This window comes from Theropithecus gelada, chromosome 1, assembly GCF_003255815.1.
Source record: "Theropithecus gelada isolate Dixy chromosome 1, Tgel_1.0, whole genome shotgun sequence".
Taxonomy (NCBI): domain Eukaryota; kingdom Metazoa; phylum Chordata; class Mammalia; order Primates; family Cercopithecidae; genus Theropithecus; species Theropithecus gelada.
This window is the reverse complement of record NC_037668.1, coordinates 15,174,725-15,188,309: the sequence shown is the minus strand read 5'-3', so window position 1 is coordinate 15,188,309 and position 13,585 is coordinate 15,174,725. Positions and strand designations below refer to the sequence as shown.

The 13,585-nt window shown below is 45.7% G+C and overlaps 3 protein-coding genes across 4 annotated transcripts; 2 read left to right on the top strand and 1 right to left on the bottom strand.

The window, feature by feature from the left end:
- Nucleotides 1-6,092: 6,092 nt before the first annotated feature.
- On the top strand, nucleotides 6,093-6,823 carry LOC112631711 (histone H2A type 2-B). Its single transcript, XM_025397163.1, has one exon. The coding sequence runs from the start codon at nucleotides 6,382-6,384 to the stop codon at nucleotides 6,772-6,774; it is 393 nt and encodes a 130-aa protein (XP_025252948.1). The 5' UTR covers nucleotides 6,093-6,381; the 3' UTR covers nucleotides 6,775-6,823.
- A 100-nt stretch (nucleotides 6,824-6,923) lies between these two features.
- LOC112623963 (histone H2A type 2-C) lies at nucleotides 6,924-7,372 on the bottom strand. Its single transcript, XM_025384558.1, has one exon. The coding sequence runs from the start codon at nucleotides 7,322-7,324 to the stop codon at nucleotides 6,935-6,937; it is 390 nt and encodes a 129-aa protein (XP_025240343.1). The 5' UTR covers nucleotides 7,325-7,372; the 3' UTR covers nucleotides 6,924-6,934.
- LOC112623979 (histone H2B type 2-E) lies at nucleotides 7,300-9,830 on the top strand. Of its 2 annotated transcripts, XM_025384560.1 has the most exons (2): nucleotides 7,617-7,975; nucleotides 8,037-9,830. In XM_025384560.1, exons 1-2 carry the CDS (start codon nucleotides 7,659-7,661, stop codon nucleotides 8,086-8,088), a joined length of 369 nt encoding a protein of 122 aa, XP_025240345.1. In that variant the 5' UTR covers nucleotides 7,617-7,658; the 3' UTR covers nucleotides 8,089-9,830. The 2 variants fall into 2 exon arrangements, with proteins under 2 accessions (XP_025240344.1, XP_025240345.1); XM_025384559.1 differs by having other exon boundaries at nucleotides 7,300-9,830.
- The last annotated feature ends 3,755 nt before the right edge of the window (nucleotides 9,831-13,585 follow it).

The following is a 13,585-nucleotide window of genomic DNA, read 5'->3' as shown; positions in this document are numbered from 1 at the left end:
CCTCCTGGGTTCAAGCAAGTCTCCTGCCTCAGTCTCCTGAGTAACTGGGATTACAGACATGTGTCACCATGCCCAGCTAATTTTGTATTTTTAGTAGAGACGGGGTTTCTCCATGTTGATCAGGCTGGTCTGGAACTCCCAACCTCAGGTGATCCGCCCTCCTCGGCCACCCAGGATTACCGGGATTACAGGCGTGAGCCACTGTGCCTGGCCCAAAATTCTTTTTTTTTTTTTAAATGGAATCTCCCTCTGTCACCCAGACTGGAGTGCAGTGGCGCCATCTTGGCCTACTGCAACCTCCACTTTCTGGGTTCAAGTGATTCTCCTGCCTCAGCCTCCTGAGTAGCTGGGACTACAGGCGGGTGCCACCACACTCGGCTAAATCTTTTTGTATTTCTAGTAGAGATGGGGTTTCACTATGTTGGTCAGGCTGGTCTGGAACTCCTGACCTCAAGTGATCCTCCTGCCCTGGAACTCCTGACCTCAAGTGATCCGCCTGCCTCAGCCTCCCAAAGTGATGGGATTACAGGCATGGACCACGGTGCCTGGCTAATTTTTGTATTTTTAGTGGCGAGGGGGTTTCACCATGTTGGCCAGGGTGGTCTCGAACTCCCGACCTCAGGTGATCTGCCCACCTCAGCCTCCTAAAGTGCTGGGATTACAAGCGTGAGCCACTACGCCCGGCCTGTGATGGTTAATGTGCCAACTTCTAGAAGATTGGTGCTCAGATATTTGGCAAAATTTGGGTGTTTCTGTGAGGGTATTTTGAATGAAATTAACATTTGAATTGGTAGACGGAGTAAACTGCCCTCCCTAATGTAGGTGGGTCCCATCCAACCAGTTGAAAGCTTGACTAGAACAAAAAGACGGACCCTCTCCTGAGTAAGAGAGACTTCCTTCTGCCTGACTACTTTGAGACCGGGACGTTGGCTTTTCCCAGCCTTCAGACTCAGAAGTAAACACTGGCTCCATCTGGGTCTTAGACTCGGCCTTTGGACTGGAACTACACCATTGGTTCTCAGGCCTTTGGATTTGGACTGGAACTGTATCATCACCTTTCTTGGGTCTCCAGCTTGCCAGCTTACCCTGAAGATCTCGGGGATCTTGGGATTTATTAGCTTCCATAATCAAAAAGCCAATTTTTTATAATAAAACTATCTGTCAATCTATCAATCTATCTACTATTGGTTCTGTTTCCCTGGAGAATCCTGACTAATGTATATTTACTTAAAAAAAAAAAGACATTTTCTCACATAACCAGAATATAACTGTCAGACTCTAGAAATTAACATAGATACAGTACTATTATCTAATCTACAGACCTTATTCAAAATGTGCCAATTGTTCACTTCTATCCTATATATAAAATGAAAAGAAATATTTTCTGGTCCAGGATCCAATCTAGGATCACATGTTGCATTCAGTTGTTATATCTCTTTGTTCTCCATTAACTTGGAATCGTTTCCTAGATTTTCTTTGTCTTTCATGACTTTGGCAGTTTTGAAGTTACAGACATTTATTTTGTAGAATGTCCCTCAATCTGGGTTTGTCTGATGTTTCTTTATGATTAAAATTTAGCACATGCATTTTTTGGCCAGAATACTGCAGAAGTAATGTTGAATTCTTCTCTGTGAAACTTACCAGGGCACGTGATCTTTATTTTTCTTATTACTAGTGATAATTCTGATCATTTGATTAAGATGGTATCTGTCAGGCTTTTCCACTAAAAAATTCCTTTTCTGTCTGTAATTGTGGAAGATACTTTAAGTCTATCTACTTTCCTATTTCTCCATTATTTTTTTTCCCACTAATTTTAGCATCTGAGAAGTATATTTGAGACATCTCTTAGGGGTTGTTGAAGATAAAATGAGATCATGGGGGTGGGGCTGAGGTGTGGTATGTGATCACCTGGGGAGAGAGTAGATGGTGAGAAAAGAATCAGAATGTTTATTAGAAAGGCCACTCTAGTGAGGAGTGGGAAGAGTAGAAGCAGGGAGAGGAGCAGAAAAGTCTTTGTTGGTAGTCTGGGTGAAAGATAACCTGAGTGAAGGCACAAGATGGGCTAGAGAGAAGTAAATTGATTAGAAAGCTGCTACAAAGATGGCATCTATAGGACTTACTTTGGTTAGGACTTTGCAGTTTGCAAATCCAGTGAAACCCCACTTCTACTAAAAATACAAAAATTAGCCAGGTATGGTGGCACATTCCTGTAATCCCAGCTACTTGGGAGACTGAGGCAGGAGAATCTCTTGAACCTGGGAGGCAGAGGCTGCAGTGGGCGGAGATCGTGCCATTGCACTCCAGTCTAGGCGACAGAGCGAAACTCCATCTCAAAAAAAAAAAAAAAAAAAAAAAAAAGCACAGTACCGAATGGTGAGTACTGTCACCAGGATATGAACAAAGAGATGTGGGCACAGCAAGGATATTTGCGTGGGAGTAGGGAAGTTCTCCTCTAATAATTCTTTCTTCCTTTTTTTGTACAGAGGAAGAAACAATGGCTGGATAAATTAAATGACTTCATTAAGCCCAACATCTGGTTAGTGAGGGTGTGAATGACCTCGTGAGGAGCATGTTCTTTGAGTCAGGCAGACCTAGACTCTAATCATGTGGCTGTGTGACCTTCAGCAATTTTTTTTTTTTTTTTTTGAGATAGAGTCTTGCTGTGTCGCCCAGGCTGGAGTGCAGTGGCGCTGTTTCGGCTCACTGCAACCTGTGCCTTCTGGGCTCAAGTAATCCTCCAACCTCAGCCTCCCAAGTAGCTGAGACCACAGGTCACAGGTGTGTACCCCACCACACTCAGTTAATTTTTGTATTTTTTGTAGAGATGGGGTTTCGCCATGTTGCCCAGGCTGGTCTCAAACTCCTGGGTAAAAGCCATCTGCCTTGGTCTCCCAAAGTGCTGGGATTACAGGCGTGAGCCACCAACACCCAGCCCAGCAATTGTTTTAATCCCTGTGAGCTTCAGTTTATTTGTGAAACACATAATTTTATCTACTTTGTAGGCAGTTGCTACTGTAGGGTTTATCATAGTAGGGTTTCAACATCATCTTTTTTTTTCTTTCACCCTTCTTATGGCACAGAGCACTGTGATATAAGTAAAAAAGAAATCAGAGGTCAAGTCCAGGCGCAGTGGCTCACACCTGTCATCCCAGCACTTTGGGAGTTCGAGGCCAGCCTGGACAACATGGCAAAATCCTGTTTCTACTGAAAATACAAAAATTAGCTGGATGTGCTGGCGCATGCCTGTAATCTCAGCTATTTGTCGGCTGAGACATGAGAATCACTTAAACCCAAGAAGCAGAGGTTGCAGTGAGCTGAGATTCTGCCACTGCACTCCAGCCTGGGTGACAGAGTGAGACTCTGTCTGGAAAAAAAAAAAAAAAAAAAAAAAAAAAAAAGAGGAGGTCAGAGAAAGAAAGGAAAGTCAGCATGCCCCTCAAGCAGGGCCTTATGGGATGCCAGGATTATGGTAGGGTCCCCTATCATCTGGGTTTTTTTCTCAGCCCTTTAGGTCTGAAAAGTTGACACTATTAGAACTTCCAGGACTGACTGGCTTCTTGGGGAGGGACCCATGCTAACAAAGTACACACGAAATTTATGAATAGTCCAAAATGCAAATTCATTGAATTCTATGATGAACATCTTTCTATAACTGGCTCCCCCTACTTCAGTCTTATGTGTTTATCTTGGAATAGAACAATCAGAAAGTTGTTAATTGAGCACAGAATCTGAATGAAGGAACTTGGATAGTCTTCAGAAATATTTCACCCAGGCTGTGAGAAAAGGCTGATGCTTTCATAACCAAGGACCCTTTTCTAGTAGGCCAAACTTTGCCTCTGCCAGATATATTTTATTGTTGGTGAAAACATAACATATTTCTACTACAATTGCCACCTGTTTGGACTGTATGTAGACTGCACCTTTCTGTTAACATTCATCTTCTCAAATGATATAATCAATTGGATTAGAAGGATCTTAGGTTACACCCTGGTCACCTCTGTCTGGACTTTGGTGTTTCCCAAATCTATACCAGCATTCTTACCAGGAGTAATCTCTATACGTAGCTGATTTTAACTAATTTAACTCTCAAGAGTTCACCAGATTTCCTCCATTTTCTGGAGGCATTTCATCACAGACTTGTTTGTACTACTTTCAATTATCTATACACCCATTGCCCAACAGCACACATCCAATAAATGCCAGTTGAATAAACTGGTGAGAATAAAGGAGAAAACATCAGAAAAGGTGTCAAAGAATAAGATTTAAGTATTTTCTGGCCGGGTGCAGTGGCTCACGCCTGTAATCCCAGAACTTTGGGAGGTTGAGGTGGGCAGATCATGAGGTCGGAGTTTGAGACCAGCCTGGCCAACATTCGAGATTTGAGATCAGGAGTTCGAGATTAGCCTGGTCAACATTAGTAGAGATGAAACCCCATCTCTACTAAAAATACAAAAATTAGCCGGGCATGGTGGTGGGCGTCTGTCATCCCAGCTACTTGGGAGGCTGAGGTGGGAGGATCGCTTGAACCCGGGTGGGTGGGGGCGGGGTAGAGGAGGTGGTGGTGGAGGTTGCAGTGAGCTGAGAAGTGCTCCAGCCTGGGCGACAGAGCGAAACTCCGCCTCAAAAAAACAAAAAAACCACAAGTCTATTTTTTCTCTCTATTATTCTACCTGACCTTAAGGGATACTAAGGAAAGGGTGAGAATGGTGTAGGAGATGTAGAACTCCCAGAGATGGGACGTTGAGGAGGAAGAAACACAAGAGCTTTCAGGTTCATCTGTTATATGGGATAAAAGAAAAAAGAAGAGCTTTCAGGAAAGATTTCTAAGGCCGCTGGAGTCACACCAGCAATTAATGCCTGACAGCAAAGTTACCCTTTCCCGGCTGTTGCTGAAATCTAAGGGATGATGATGAGGTGGACAAGGGAGCATGGAGAAAAAGATTGAAGGGATATTAAGGAAGCAACTGACTGGACATGTTGAGACGAAGGGAAGAGTAGAGTAGATTTCGGCTTAGTTATCTGTAAGTATGCTGGCGCATTTCAGGAAGAGGGCAAAGAGGGGAGGTTGTTTGCATGAGTTCGCGTTCGAATAAGCTGAGGTTGAGTTTGAGTTTGAGGTGCTCGTTGGGACAAGTAGTAGGTTGAAGTATTCAGTAAGCAGTTAGGCACAAGGGTCTGAGCTTCTGAAACAAATTTGGATGTTAGTTGAAAGCATATAAATGGGTAAGACTCTTCGGGATAAGTGAAGAATTGGAGATAGAGAAGCAGAATCCAGCTGGACTCGCAGATTTAGAGATGGCATGGGGAAGCAGGATAAGAAAAGTCGGCGAGCACGGCCGGGCGCGGTGGCTCAAGCCTGTAATCCCAGCACTTTGGGAGGCCGAGACGGGTGGATCACGAGGTCAGGAGATCGAGACCATCCTGGCTAACATGGTGAAACCCCGTCTCTACTAAAAAAATACAAAAAACTAGCCGGGCGAGGTGGCGGGTGCCTGTAGTCCCAGCTACTCGGGAGGCTGAGGCAGGAGAATGGCGTGAACCCGGGAGGCGGAGCTTGCAGTGAGCTGAGATCCGGCCACTGCACTCCAGCCCGGGCGACAGAGCCAGACTCCCTCTCAAAAAAAAAAAAAAAAAAAAAAAAAAAAAAAAAAAAAAAAAAAAAAAGAAAAGTCGGCGAGCTAAGAAGAAAAACGCAGGGCGACATTTTGAAAGCCAAGGGAGTAAGCTTCAAGGCCGCCTCCTGGAGGTCAAGAGGATGACAAATCTAGCCTCCGTCAAATTGAATTCCAAGTAGTGCAGGCGGGTGGGGGTGGGGCGGAGTCGCTGCGGGCGACTTAAGTTGAGGGGCGAGAAAGGAGGCAGCCTTAGTAGTACTTGTATTTTTAAAGGGAATTTGGCTGTGACGAGACAGAAAGGGCGGGACTTGGTAGTTTAGAGCTCAAGGGGATCATCGGCTTCAGAATCCCCTACTCTTGTGTGAGAGTAACTCTCAGTCTACGGATGTCTTCTGCAGTTTCTTAGGGTCCATGTTGGGATTTACCGGCTGTAAACTAAACAAAGCAAAGCAAAACCCCATAGTACAAGACATTTTGTTTGAAAGCCTACTCTCTTTAAAGATCCTGGCATGCAAATAAGGGGCTTTAATGTGGCTCTCAGCGATTGGTAGATACTTACGAAATCCGTCATTTCCTTTCAGGGCAGGATGCAAACCAAGAGGCGGCTTTCTGTTTTTCTATTGGCTGTTGGATACGGCTCCGCTTTTAGCCAATCAAACGACTTCCCTTCACCCCTCCCGGTAGCTCTTATAAATTACATCAAATTGGTTATTCTTTCCACATTCTTCTCCTTGTAAAAGAAGCTGTAACTGCAATTTTAGCCGTAATGTCAGGACGCGGAAAGCAGGGAGGCAAGGCCCGCGCTAAGGCCAAGTCGCGCTCGTCCCGCGCTGGCCTCCAGTTCCCGGTGGGGCGAGTGCACCGCTTGCTGCGCAAGGGCAACTACGCGGAACGGGTGGGGGCAGGCGCCCCGGTGTACCTGGCGGCGGTCCTCGAGTACCTGACCGCGGAAATTCTGGAGCTAGCGGGCAACGCAGCTCGGGACAACAAGAAGACGCGCATCATCCCTCGCCATCTGCAACTAGCCGTGAGGAATGACGAAGAGCTCAACAAGTTACTCGGGGGTGTCACCATTGCCCAGGGCGGCGTCTTACCCAATATCCAGGCTGTCCTGTTGCCCAAGAAAACGGAGAGTCACAAGCCTGGCAAGAACAAGTAATTAAGAGGCTTGACACCATACTCATTCACCCCAAAGGCTCTTTTAAGAGCCACCAAAGTGTCAAATGAAGGGCTGATCACGAAATAGCGCATTAGCTCTTTTTTTGAAAACTTGGGTGGCTCTAAAAAGAGCCTTTGGTCTTTGGTTGGTTTGTCTGCATTTATTTGCTTTTGGCTTTGTGGCTTTCAGTTTTCTTTGGTAACAGAACGGCCTGGATGTTAGGCAAAACGCCGCCCTGGGCGATGGTGACTTTGCCCAGCAGCTTGTTCAGTTCCTCGTCGTTGCGGATGGCCAGCTGGAGGTGACGAGGGATGATGCGCGTCTTCTTGTTGTCCCGAGCCGCGTTGCCCGCCAGCTCCAGGATCTCGGCGGTCAGGTACTCGAGGACCGCCGCCATGTAGACTGGCGCGCCAGCCCCCACCCGCTCCGCGTAGTTGCCTTTGCGCAGCAAGCGGTGCACTCGCCCTACTGGGAACTGGAGGCCGGCGCGGGACGAGCGCGACTTGGCCTTGGCGCGAGCCTTGCCTCCTTGTTTGCCACGACCAGACATGACTGAAATCAAGGTTAAACACAGACAATGCTCAGAACCTCGCTACAAAATAAGCTTGAAAGAGAACCAAGAGGAAAGCCTTTATAAGCTTTCCTAGGGGTGGGGTCTAGAACGAGTTTTTCATTGGTCCTAATATGGCTTCAGAACCGGCCAATCAAGTCAAGAGTCGGTGTTGTTGCGTACGCATTGCTGAAAACGCAAGGTCCGCACACGGACCAATGGAAATGAATGACTTTCGGAGCCCTAATTTGCATAAGGTGGTTATAAAAGAATCAGGCCCGCCCATTCTCTTACTTCTTTTCTTGGCTAAGCCGCGTTTGTTCTGTGTCTTACCATGCCTGAACCGGCAAAATCCGCTCCGGCTCCTAAAAAGGGCTCCAAGAAAGCCGTCACCAAAGCCCAGAAGAAAGACGGCAAGAAGCGCAAGCGCAGCCGCAAGGAGAGCTACTCCATCTACGTGTACAAGGTGCTGAAGCAGGTCCACCCCGACACCGGCATCTCGTCCAAGGCCATGGGCATCATGAACTCCTTCGTCAACGACATTTTCGAGCGCATCGCGGGAGAGGCGTCCCGCCTGGCGCACTACAACAAGCGCTCCACCATCACGTCCCGCGAGATCCAGACGGCCGTGCGCCTGCTGCTGCCCGGCGAGCTGGCCAAGCATGCCGTGTCCGAGGGCACCAAGGCGGTCACCAAGTACACCAGCTCCAAGTGAGTCCCTGCCGGGACCTGGCGCTCGCTCGCTCGAGTCGCCGGCTGCTTGACTCCAAAGGCTCTTTTCAGAGCCACCCACCTAATCACTAGAAAAGAGCTTGTTCACTTACTCCCTTAGTTTCTTCTCATAAAGTAATTTTAGTGTAAAGGTCATGGGAAATGCCACACTTAGGTTTTTAACCATTTGGAACTTGAGGTCCCCGGTGCATGATTGGATTTGTTTTTGAATCTAGAGCGTGTCTTCACTCATTGTGCTGCTTAGCTTTCCCAGGAGTCGGTTCTCAATTAGGATGTTGGGAATCCGCCTCTTTACCCGCCCCCACTCCCGCCCCACACTGGCGCCCTGGTGGCTTCTTGGGTCTGTTTCATTCTAAAACGAAGTGGCTGAGTTCGGCTGTTATTTAAGAGAACTCCAGGGCACAATTCAGCCCAGGTTCCGCAAACACTGCGTGACAGCTGTGTATGACTGACGCTTGGCAGCACCTTTTGTGTCCGGTCACCAGTTCTGCTGTGCGATGGGGTCTCCTGTGGATACCAGCCGTTCTGTGTATTTTGGACGAAGCCCGCGCAGCCGGGTCCCAGCCTTTTCCTGATTGGGCGACATGAATATTCAAAATTCTGCGCCTCTTTCTAATTTGTAGATTTCAGTTTCCGTCGTTCACTTTGAGACTTTGAAATTCCTATTTCTCGTTTTGTTGATAATTTTTGCATTTAATGGTCTCTGCTTTAAAGGGTAAGGCTACGGCCCCAGGTCACTGCGAGGCACTTACCCTGTAGATACGGGCTCAAAAGTCACCTGTCAGAGACCTACGTCATCCACTAAGGAATTCGCGCCGCTCATACTTGCCTGTCTCATTTTATCTTCCTTCTAGCAGCTGTCTGAAATTGGTTCGTCTGTTTTCTTGTTTATGGTATTCTCAAGCCCTTGACCGGCTGGTGTGGTTTTCCCGTGCATCTTCAGCCTGGCACATTATGGACACTTACTTTAATACTACGTATTGATGTAATATTGTTGGGTTAGTTTTTCCATCCCATCGTTTTCTTAATCGCTTCCGTGGATGGATGATGGGTGCTGTTCATTTCCATTAGATGTATGTGAAGACACGGTGAAAATGGAAATGTTTTTGGAGCTACTTCCTCAAATGTATCCTTAGTCACCTCAGTGCAACAGCTGGGAGGGGGCCGTGTTAAGATTTTTTTTGCATCAAAGAGGAGGTGGCAATGGTAGATCCACCCTTACGCTTCCCAGTTTAGCATAACCTCTTTTGGATTTTCATCAAATTCAGCGTATTGGTCACTGGAAAGAGCCTTTTCCTTCTTTTCTTACTCTCCCCTCTTGGTGTTCCCCTCTTAAAGGAGAGGAGCTTTTAATTGACAGTCATCACCTCATTTGCTTTCCAGGAGGCCATGCAAGATAGGCAGGACTACACGGTTAATCTCCGTTTTACAAATGAGGCCAAGGGAAGCCTCATTGGTTCACAGTCATGCAGCTCATACTGTCCACCCTTGTATTCTCAGATGCAGGACAATTGCATTTTAGTTTTATTTTGTGGAGGTACAGAATATTTACTCTTTCTGTCCAACCCTTGATTCTGCCGAGGAAGACACTGATGGTTTGATGAGTGATTCAACTCTGTTTTTGGCTAAGGGTTTTTGGAGTTGATAGCAGGGGTCTGATGAATCCAAATGAGCTCTAGACATTATCACAGACTGAATAAATCTTAACTGTCTCCTACATGTGTGTTTTCAAATGTGTGTAGATGCTATTGTTATTAATAAAGTTACCAATTAAAGGCTTTGCTGGATTCTTTTATCTACAGTATATATTTCTCAATGAAGGAAATTAACAGATACAACTTACACAGGGTCTATAGAAAAGCATGGGTGCCTCTGATCTGGGGGATGACTATTTATAAGCCACCAGCCAAACTGCTGCCCCAAAGGTGCACTAGGGCTGAAATAGTCTCTTACAAGGCCACTGTTAATGCTTAGTAATTGAAAAATATATGATCACAAATAGAAAGCAGTACAAATAAGATGGAAGAACTAAAGTTCATAATTAAGTTAAGCTAACAGCTACGGAGCACTTACTGTGTGCCAGGTAGTGTTCTAGGCCCTTTATACATACTGACTCATCTAATTCTCACCAGGACCTCAGGAAGTAGTACCATTATTATCCCCCATTTTACAGATAAGGAAACTGAGGCAAAGAGAAGCCTTTCTTCAGAAACTGTCCAGAGGATAAGCTCCTAGGTTAGCAGTTAAGGGACTTGAGAAACAGGGTCATTCTGAAAACCTGGACCCTTCCCTGTGTTTTAGGGGGAAATATCTATGCTTTAGAATTGAAAAGAAATATCACTGGTTTTATTCTCTTCAGAGTGCACGCTGGATGTAAATCCTGGGTAGTGGTGGCTGAGTACATTGAGGGTGGGATTAGGTGGCTGTGAGCCTCCATCCCAGAAGCCATAGCTCAGCTCAATTGAGTTTGTCCCCACAGTGGTGGGGCTCACCAGCTGGAATCCTTTCACTAACATTGAGAGAGCCTTAGTTGCTGGTTTTGGGCTCCTCCTGGGGCTGATGTTCACTGGGAAGGATGTTACAGAGTGAGGAAGGGGGAAGAGGTGATAGATTTGATATTTTAACTCTGGAGGAGAAGTAATTGGTGAGATTAATCTTCAAGAACCTCTTTGATCATTTCTCCTGCTCAGACATCTTTAAACATTTGCTTTTGTTGGGGTTAATAACAATAATTGTTAATTACTGAGCACTTAACTGTTTACCTTAAACTTACTTAGCAGTAAGCTAAGAGTTTACCTTACACTTACTTAGCAGGATGGTCTCGATCTCCTGACCTCGTGATCTGCCCGCCTTGGCCTCCCAAAGTTCTGGGATTACAAGCGTGAGCCACCGTGCCCAGCCTACAGCCATTTGTTAAGATAGGTTCTGTTGGCCGCACGCAGTGGCTCACACCTGTAATCCCAGGTGGGTGGATCATTTGAGGTCAGGAGTTCAAGACCAGCCTGGCTAACATGGTGAAACCCCACCTCTACTAAAAATACAAAGTTGGCATGGTGGTGGGCGCCTATAGTCCCAGCTACTCAGGAGGCTGAGGCAGGAGAATCGCTTGAACCTGGGAGGTGGAGGCTGCTGCCACTGCACTGCAGCCTGGGTGACAGAGGAAAACACAATCTAAAAAAAAAGGACCAGAAGGACACTGTCATAGCTCGTAATATTGCTTATCAATAATTCTGTAGTAGGCCTGAAGGGCAGCTCTGTTTGGGTTTCAGAAATTGACCCTTAAGTGAGAGACTGTCCCTGTAACCTAGGGGACTAGGTTTAATAATTCATTTAATATGTGTGATTGAAAATCTGTATCTACTAATTTTATAAATATTATCTATGAACATTATTAAATTCTGTAAGAACAGCATTCTAGGACCATTTTCTTCTCTCTGACTCCTAAGCATTGTTAGGTGTGATATCATTTGTTCTTTCATTCAAGAATTTATTGAGTATCTGTGAAGATGGCAGGTAATCTGCTAGGTAGTGAGGACAGAAAGTTGAACAGGAGTGGCTTCTGCCTTCCTGGACCTCCAGTGACTAGAAGAGAAGATATATTAATCCCATGACTATGAGAAAGTGTGACAAGTATTACAACTGTAGAGGTATAGATACAGAGAGTATAATGGAGGGAGTCCTGACTTCATGTTGGTGGGTGTAGGGAAGGACTCCCTGAGGAAAGGACCTTTAGGATGACACTTGACAAGGATAGGAAGGGTTTACCAGGCAGTGGATGGCATGGGCAAAGGCCTGGAGAGAGTGGAAAAGATCATGCTCAGGTAGATAGGAAGAACTGCAGGAAGTCTAGTACAGGTGGTGGTTACAGGGCAAGGAGGACAGAGCAGCATCAAGAGGTTACACGGGTAGGCAGAGCCAGATCTTGCAGGACTAGGCTAGAATGTGTAAACTGACTTTAAAGAACCCAATGAGCTCCTAGGCTGACCTGACTATGGGAACAGAAAGGAGCTGTGTGGCACTAAAACCGGAAGAGTTAAAGTCTCAGAGGCCACATGGTTTATGCCCATGAAGCACTCTCTGGAGCAGATGGTACCCTGACCCTCAAAAGTGTGTGTTTGTTCCCTGCAACAGGGCTTCCCTTAAACTGGAAATGGCTTTGTCAGGCCAACTAGGTTGACAACAACTGCCATGGTCACCTGCCTCTGTGTGCTGCAGGTGGCCTTCTCATTATAGTTTGCCTTTCTTTACAACTGTGCTTCCATGGAACGATGGGTGGATCAGTGGAACCCAATATGTGCTCTTTAGAGAGTTGTCTCCAGGATGTAGGTTATCATGATCCTCTGTCCTCTATTTTCTGTAAATTGGTACTTAGAGGCTTGATTAGATTTAGGTTTACTGTTTCACCCCATGACATGACTACTTCATAGGTGGTACTATTTCTTTTCTATCAGGAGACATGTAATGTCTAGCTGCTTCTTTTTTTTGTGTAACAGCAGTGATTGATTCTCAATGCTTATTAGATCAATTAATTCATTATCAATTGCAAAATAATGATATTCTGTCACTCTTCTTTCACATATTAGCTGGAATACTTCAGTAAAGAGGAATATTATTATTTTTTATTTTTTTTTAATTTTTTTTATTTTTTTGAGACGGAGTCTGGCTCTGTAGCCCAGGCTACAGTGCAGTGGCCGGATCTCAGCTCACTGCAAGCTCCGCCTCCCGGGTTCACGCCATTCTCCGGCCTCAGCCTCCCGAGTAGCTGGGACTACAGGCGCCCGCCACCTCGCCCGGCTAGTTTTTTGTATTTCTTAGTAGAGACGGGGTTTCACCCTGTTAGCCAGGATGGTCTCGATCTCCTGACCTCGTAGAGATAAGGTCTTGGTCTGTCACCTAGGCTGGAGTACAGTGGCTAGATCATAGCTCACTGGAACCTCAAACTCCTTGGCTCAAGTGATCCTCCCACCTCAGCCTTCCCAGTAGCTAGAACTACAGGTAGGCATCACCACGTTGAGTTAATTTTTAAGTTTTTTGTAGAGATGTAAACTCCTGGCCTCAAGTGATCCTCTCACTTCTTTTCAAATCCCTGGGAAAAATTATTATTTTTAATAGTAAATATCTGGAAACTACTTACGTATCTACTAGCATGTGGCAACAAAGTGTTAGGATCCTTTTTGGTGGAAATAAAAAAGGACATGTGTGTATTGATATGTATGCACTGATATTACGTAAAACACTTTTCTGGGATTTCACATAACAAAACTAATAATAGTGGCTACTCTTTTTTTTTTTTTTTTTTTTTTGAGGTGGAGTCTTACTCTTGTTGCCCACGCTGGAGTGCCATGGCACGATCTAAGCTCACTGCAACCTCCACCTCTCAGGTTCAAGTGATTCTCCTGCCTCAGCTTCCCATGTAACTGGGATTACAGATGTGTGCCTCCACGCCTGGCCAATTTTTTGTATTTTTAGTAGAGATGAGGTTTCACCATGTTGACCAGGCTGGTCTCAAATTCCTGACCTCAGGTGATC

What these genes read in the sequence shown, in the direction of transcription:
- LOC112623979 (XM_025384559.1), top strand. Translation starts at nt 7,659, where the DNA reads ATGCCTGAACCGGCAAAATCCGCTCCGGCTCCTAAAAAGGGCTCCAAG.
- LOC112623963 (XM_025384558.1), bottom strand. Translation starts at nt 7,324, where the DNA reads ATGTCTGGTCGTGGCAAACAAGGAGGCAAGGCTCGCGCCAAGGCCAAG.
- LOC112631711 (XM_025397163.1), top strand. Translation starts at nt 6,382, where the DNA reads ATGTCAGGACGCGGAAAGCAGGGAGGCAAGGCCCGCGCTAAGGCCAAG.